This window comes from Crinia signifera, chromosome 2 (genome assembly GCF_055691185.1).
Source record: "Crinia signifera chromosome 2, ASM5569118v1, whole genome shotgun sequence".
Lineage (NCBI taxonomy): Eukaryota > Metazoa > Chordata > Amphibia > Anura > Myobatrachidae > Crinia > Crinia signifera.
Window position 1 is genome coordinate 233,103,049 of NC_139218.1, and position 7,818 is coordinate 233,110,866.

Genomic DNA, 7,818 nt, shown 5'->3' on the forward strand with positions numbered 1-7,818 from the left:
TGTGTGCTGATAAGAAAAACGCAGAAACCTAAACAATTGAACTGCCCTGACGTTAAGCTGTACTGTATGTGCACTCGGGCACCAGTGGTTTGAGAACTGGTAAATGCTTCTTATGCCATTCACACGTGCCAGCAGTAACATTCAACATTTGGTTCACATTTGTACTGCCAGTGCCTGTATAAATGTTTTACTGAGCTTTTTCGCACTTGTCGACCTCCTGGTGCAGGAGCCCACAAACTACTTGTCGACATTATGAAAGCAGAGAAGATGAAAGTGTCCTGGTTACGTAATGAGATTGTGGAGGAACAATGAATCCAAATTGTATGGGACAGTGTAGTATACTTTAAGGTGCCCATACACATTGCGATAAGCAGCGTGCAATGCGACGCGATGCGGGCATCACAAAGTACAAAAATTATGTGCTACACATACTTTTTGTACTGCCCACGGATTGCATTGCACGCTGCTTATCGCAACGTGTATGGGCATCTTGACAACCCCCTGGTTGGGAGTAATGGTAGGCAGTCTGAGCAGCTCTAACCAGAGGTCCAGCATGCTGACAGTTGGGCTCAGTGTGTCCTGCAGCCTAGTGGAGATGGCACCAGCAATTACAGTTGAGCTGAGCGGGCGGAGGGCAGCTGAACAGATCCTAAAATGGCAATGAAAGTGAAGCTCGATTGGAACAGCAGTTTAACAGAGACGGTATTTTAGTAGATCCTAAAGAAGGCTTGTTTGTGGGGTTTGTGTCCTTTAAGTATGCACAACTAGCTGATACTTTTGGGTTTTTAAGAATAAGAACGTGTGGGGTCGGCCATAGGACTAATGTACTGTTACCTCTAATGTCAGTTGTGAGCCATAAAATACAGTAGAATATTTTTTATAACAAAATACTTTTTTTTTTAAAGATCTCTATACACTTCAAAAGCAATTCTATAAATCTATCGAATATGTACTAGTAAATTGGTAATTCCACCTACCAGATTTCATTTGAAATGTTTTTTTTTTTTCTTATAAGGCAAAATACTGCATGCATAAGACATCAATTCAAAATTGGTGTGTATAGAACCGAGTGGGCTTAAGAAGCATTGCTAGCTCTTGTCCTACATGAAAGGTTTTATTTTTATTTGCAGGAATCTCTGAAAACTGAAGGAAGAAATGGGCCTGCTGAGGCTGCAGTCTCTTTACCTGTCAGACATGAAGGCCCAGGTACCTCTTCTCAGGAACCTGTAGACTTGTCATCAAAAACAGAATCATTGAAGTCAGATCCTGACGACCAAGGTATTTTCATTTTGTTTTACCAGAACCCATTTGTGGACTTACTGTAGGCTTTAAAGCACATTTACTGTGTAATTATGCAGTTGTAACTGCACACACATAGAGTTTTGCAGTGCTCAAGTTCATTCCCTTACTCAGTGGCATTTTGCTGGAAAGTTCTAGACTTGGGGGGTTTTCAATACGTGCCGATTTTTCCAACAGTCAGACAAATCATCACGGTCGGAAAACACGTGAAGCTGCAAATTACTCGCCAATCCACTTGTTTTAATCAAAAATGTTGCAGTTGTCCACTAACTTCTATGGGTGTAGAATTGACTTTAAACAAAAGCCAACCTGCATTGGCTGAAAAGCCATCTGAAAATGAGCTCATTGAATACCACCCCTCCCCCTTAGTAATGATATATCACAGATTTGATTAAACTATTTATTTTCTATGGGACACATTCAGTGCCTGCAGTGACATAAAGGCTTTTAAAAGATGTATTACCAGTGGATATATTTCTTCTAAACCTATTTATCTATGCATGGTTTCCACCCATATCTGTTGATTAGTCTTTTTTTGCGTTTCATTTTGGGTTTACTTCAGATTTTAGTCTGTTCTCTGACTGCAGAGTCCCAAGGTTCTGGTTTTTTTTTTTTTTTTTTAAGTACAGTGTATTTGAAATGTGATTTTAAATTCAAAGCTTTGTTATGTGCCGATATGGCAAGCCAATGAGACTCTAGTGCGAGCTGAAATCCTATCCGCAGCAGTTTTCAACAGTACAAAGTTCTATAGATGAGCGGGTTTGGTTTTACTCGGTTCTTATCGCCAAATTATCGCAATGTCGTATTTTTCAGATTGGCTATAGTCTGCCACATGCTTTGGATAGCCAAAAAAATCTCGCTTTGAGATCCGAAGAAAACCGAACCTGATCATCTCTAGCACAAACACACATTTTTTTCCATTAATGATCTTTAGCTTAGACTTCTGTTGCCAACCACACACACAAGGTATAAACTTGACACTTAACCAGTTTAAACCTAGAATTAGGTATGTATAGAAAAGTTTTAAGTGTTCCTCTAAATATTGAAAAATAATCCACAGAATTAATGTAAAATGTATATTTTAGAAACAGCATTAACAAAACGATGTGCTGAATTTTCAGTAACCAACTTTAACTTTGGCCTGAATGTTGGCTCTGCCCTGACATTTGCTGACCTGTCATCGAATAATGGAGAATTTGCCTTTGGTTCCACAGGTAAGTTACAAACTTTATGTGGACCGAAATCTAGATCTTGCTTTTGCTGATGTATTTTTACAGTGAAGTCAGTTTGTCAGTAGGGGGAAGGAAGTAAAAATTGGGTATGTGGTTCATGGTGTAAATAATTAAGGCTCACAAAACAGTATGTAATGGTTAATTTAAAAATAGCAACCCCATTCATGCTTTGAAAAAAATAGAGCTTATGTTTACAAAGGGCATATTAATCTTATAACAAACTAGTATTTAATGACGATAAAGGAAATACAAATATTGAAAGAAATCAGGCACGTGAATTGTGACGTTGCATAACAGGTTGATACTTTGTAGCATTCCATACATGTAATGTAAATGTAATTGGTTGAGGGATCTCTCAGTAGTGGATTGTATTGCTTATGGTAACTAAAGGTTCTGTGGCACCTTCATGAATATTCAATATGGCAATGATCTGGATGACTAAATTTTTATCTGTGTAAAGCTGGACAAAGGTTTCTTAGGTTAATAGATGTATTATCTGTAGGTACAAACTTCCAATGGGCAAATACTGGGGCAGCTGTGTTCAGTTCGGTGGCACGGACAACAGAAAAAGAAGGTGAAAGTGATGAAGAGTTGGTTCAAAGTGAGGATGTGCACTTTGAACCTATTGTGTCCTTGCCAGAGGTAATGTTCATTCTGTAAATCTCCCAGTTACAGTTTCGTATTTAAGCTGAGACCCGATTTTACATTGGCCCCAATGTTAAATGTCCCCCCAGACCCCATTTTTCATTGTATGTGCGCCCCCCCCCCCCCCCATTGTTAACGCCACGATCAACGGGAACCCGAAGCGTGGCGAGCCTGCGAGGGGCGGCGATACGCGTCCTCCGACCTTTTCATACCCCCACTATCCACGTCGGCTTGGAGTTTATTTTATATAGTGTGGCGAGCGGGCGCGCATTACTTCACATGTACTACGCGTCCCCTCGCGGGGCTCGCTGCGCTTGCCACACTATATACAATCAACTCCACGCCAACGTGGATAAAGGGGGTATGAAAAGGTTGGAGGATGCGTACCGCCGCCCCACGCGGGCTCGCCGTGCTTGCCACGCTTCGGGTTGGCGTTAACAATGGGGAGGGGGGAGCATTTGACATAGAAATTACCCATCAGGGTGGGTATACAATCAAAAATTGGGTATGGGGGGCCATTTAACATTGGTTCCTATGTAAAATTGGGTCCATCACATTGGTTGCATTGTATGCCATTATAATGGCATGCGATAGACCCGATTTTACATTTGTCGGGAAACCTCAAAAAAAGCCCGAAATCAGGTCGGTCGGGTCCCATTGCATACCTTAAGTTAAGGTATGCGATGGAATCCGATGGGCGCTGTGCTAGGAAACAAGTACACATTTTTGTGAGCAGTTTGCAAGTACATGAGTAGCGAGACTATAAATTGGTGTTCTATAAACTGCAATCTTAACATTACACCATGTAAAATAAGTAACAAAACATTGTGGTAACAATAGTAACCCTATAAGGTAACACTCTCCTTATAGCATTTGAGTAAAGTTCCATTCCTAGGATTGTGTTGCATTGATTTAGTTTTTAAATTTTAATTCAAAGAAACTCTAAAAATATATATTTTTTTTAATCTACATTTAACTGCAGTCTGTTAAGTAGAGATGATGAGTAAGTAAGGATGTCTGCTACAGTAAAGGAGCAAGTTTTCTCATTAATATTAACAAATCATTTATACAGGTGAATTGTGTACTGTAAATCCACTGTCATCCTGACTGACACCAGAAACATGTTTTTTCCACTTGCCACAATCCTCAGAGTTCCAAGGTGGTCTTTCCTGTTATTTACATGTATGTTCTTACTGAGCAGCCATTGACATAAATTACATTTCCTGTCCATTGCTATATTCAGGTGGAAGTCAAGTCTGGAGAAGAGGAGGAACAGATTCTTTTTAAGGAAAGGTCAAAGCTGTACCGCTGGGACAGAGAAGCCAATCAGTGGAAGGAGAGGGGAGTAGGGGAAATTAAAATCCTTTACCATCAAGAAAAGAATTATTACCGTGTATTAATGCGACGAGACCAAGTATTGAAAGTGTGCACAAATCACACGATCTCTAAAGACATAAAGCTGGCACCGTTAAATACAGCCAACAATACACTGGTTTGGATAGCAAATGATTTTTCTGGTAAGTCCTAATTGTTTTAACTGATGGTTTAGAAAATAACATGAGCTGCAAGCACGCGGTGGTCTGATCAAGGCGTGAGACAGGGGGATTAAGGAGCAGCTTCATTATGCATAACTTTATTAAAATATGCAGCAAAAGGTTACACTTTGAATAGATGGGGTTTCAGTGCCTGTTTGAAGCTATGCAAGGTCGTGAAGAGTACTGGAGCAGGGAAGCGCATTCCACTGAAACGGTGCAGCACAGGCAAAATATTGAACTTTAGTATGGGAAGCAGTGACTATGGTAGGGGAGAGGTGACGGTCATTGACCGACCGTAGAGGGCTAGAGGGAGTATGACAAGTGATGAGGCTAGAGATCTATAGAGCAGTGGAATTAGGGATGGCCTTGTATGTGAGGTTGAGGAGTTGGAAGAGGATCCTATAGGGCAGGCTTGTCCAACCTGCGGCCCTCCAGATGTGCTAAAACTACATATACCAGCATGCCTTGCCACAATTTGGCTATTAGGGAATGCTAGAATGATGGCAATGCATGCTGGGATGTGTAGTTTTAGCACATCTGGAGGGCCGCAGGTTGGACAAGCCTGCTAAAGGGGAATGGGACCCAGTGGAGATTGTCGAATGAGTGGCAGAAGAGAAAGACACACCTAGCCACGGAGCTGATGACAGATTAGAGGGGAGTGAGATGGTAGCAAGTGTGTTGGTGACCAGTGAGTGGATTATGGTGATTTTAGTTGCAATATTGGATCGAAACGGCCCAATGCGAGCAAAGTTCATATCTGGAACCGATAGGATTGCGCCAGAACTTGGCTGTGGAGTTTAAAATAAAGGGAGGAGTCAAGAGTGACGCCCAAGCAGCAGAGTTGAGAAACAGGGGAGATGATGGTGCTGTCAACAGATATTAGTAGGCAGTGTTATTTTGGCTTGGGAAAAGATAATGGGAGAGATGTATTAAGCCTTAACTAGATAAATGCGAGGGTGATAGAGAGAGATAAACGTCCAGCCAGTCAGCTCCTTACTGACTTTTTACAAACACAGCCTGTAACATGGCAATTAGCAGGTGATTGGCTGGACAGTTAGCTCTCCTGATCACCCTTGGATTTATCCCTTGTTAAAGCTTAATACATCTGCCCCAATGAGATTTGTCCATGTTGAGCTTCAGAGAGCACTTAGATATCCAGAAGGAGATGACGGAGAGGCAGCTGGAAACCTGAGAGGGGACAGATCAGGGGAGAGAGTTGTGTGTCATCCGCATAGAAGTAATGTTTGCAGTGAATGTGGAGTAAGGGGAGTGTCTCAGTGCTTCTGGAATTGGTATGTTGATAGTGAATGTGAGCAGAGTGGGGCACTAACAACTATCTCGCCTCCAGGCTCCTGGTATGGACTTTCTGTCCAGGGGAGTAAGTACTCATTCAAGTGAGCAATTGCTTTTAAATATTACAGGAGAATCTGCTAGAAACACAGTATATTTTGTACCATGTATTGATCTATATTAGATATGAGATAGTCAGCGGTACAGTCCTAAAATTTAGTTATGAAAAATAGTCACTATATTTAGGGTAGTTTTGATGCTTGTTGCCCATAATACAATTTTTTTTGTTTAATAACTTTTTCCTCTTTCCATTTAGACTTACTATCAACATTGCGAAATTCACTAGTTCGAAGTCTATTTCCATCACCGGATGTCAGCTGCCCACCCTGTCTTCATACAGGGCGCACGCAAAGCTAAGACACCTGAGTGTCTTAGTTTTGCGTGTACGCTCCACATCATTTGATGGTTACTGTCCATCTAATTATGTGGTCCTCGCCTCCCAGGCTGTGAAAAGATGTTTATGTAAAACATACATTTGCAGCCGTGTGGACTAATTTGGCGTGCAAGGTGGGGGCAGGCGGCATTGTGGGTGGTGTTAAAATCGCATGCAGCGATGCAAGCTTCGCAGCGCTGCGTGTTGAACCGGAATAACCACCTAAGTCTTAAAATGTTGGTGTAATATTGCCTGTGTCTGCATATGTTAGCTAGTGCTGCCTTCACTACTTGTATATGTGAATAAAGATTTTATCTTTTTTATTTTATTTTTTTTATCCTTTTTAGATGGTGAAGGCAAGATGGAACACTTTGCAGCTAGATTCAAAACTCAGGAGCTGGCAGACTCTTTCCAGAAAAAGTTTGAGGAATGTCAGCAGAATCTATAAATGTCTGTGTCCCATTGGAAACTTTTATTAGCAGTTAATGATAGCTCATCCACTTTTGGATTTATTGAAAATGGCCCTTGTTAGAGTTCACTTATTCTCTCTACATTTCTGTTGAAGAGTAAGCTGTGCTTCCTACAGAAGTATCTTCTAGTTTGTTCTGCATCTTTCTGAACAGAATAACTAAGTGATCGTAATTATATTTACATTTGTGTAAACAAATTCTTTGTGCACTTGTAAGAACACAAACTTATTTTTTAAATGTTAGTATTGTAAATAAAGTTCAGAGTGAAATCATGGTCTTGTATTCATTAACAATCACTCAAGTTTATCATGTTATGTGCCATATAACTTCTGAATTGTGTGAAAGTAGCATGATTCCGTTATTTACCTTACACTGTAGATGATTGAAGTGACTTTTTCTTTCCTCTCCCATAAGAGGACTATGTATTATAATATAATGTACATAATATACATGTGTTAAGTAAGCTGATATGGTTGAAATAACTACAAAATGTTGCGGTATTTCTCCAAACAGTATAATACTTTTCTCAAGGTGCACTATGAAAAGTGTATGGTTACAGTGACAAGTTAGTTTTATTTATATAGCGCACTTTCTCCACCAGGACTCGCTTTACAGACATCAAAACAACGCATTTGGGTAGTACAGCAATAGATAAGTCACACAACATAAAATAAAGCACAGTATGCACAATGTAGTGTTAGTGCAGGCATTTTGGATGAGGATTTCTACAAGTTGTGTATTCCACCCTAACAAGGTATCAAATGAGGCAGCCATCTTGGGCACACTGTGTAGGTTTACCCTGGGTGGAATAGCTTACCCCTAGAAAAAAAATGAAGTGATTTGCTGTGTAGTGTAGGGGCATGATAAAAACACCTTTGCATGGGACCCCTAAAGGGGGTTAATTTGGGAATCAT

General features: G+C 40.6%; 1 protein-coding gene across 1 annotated transcript in view; it reads left to right on the plus strand.

Moving 5' to 3' along the window:
• LOC146060618 (E3 SUMO-protein ligase RanBP2-like) overlaps positions 1–7,176 on the plus strand; it is a 71,492-nt gene extending 64,316 nt beyond the window's left edge. Inside the window, exons 24-28 of the mRNA XM_083174017.1 lie at positions 1,131–1,278; positions 2,421–2,513; positions 3,034–3,173; positions 4,420–4,693; positions 6,782–7,176. Of these exons, the coding sequence (XP_083030143.1) occupies positions 1,131–1,278; positions 2,421–2,513; positions 3,034–3,173; positions 4,420–4,693; positions 6,782–6,882 (756 nt within the window). The 3' untranslated portion in view covers positions 6,883–7,176. The remainder of the gene's footprint in view (positions 1–1,130; positions 1,279–2,420; positions 2,514–3,033; positions 3,174–4,419; positions 4,694–6,781) is intronic.
• Positions 7,177–7,818: the final 642 nt, after the last annotated feature.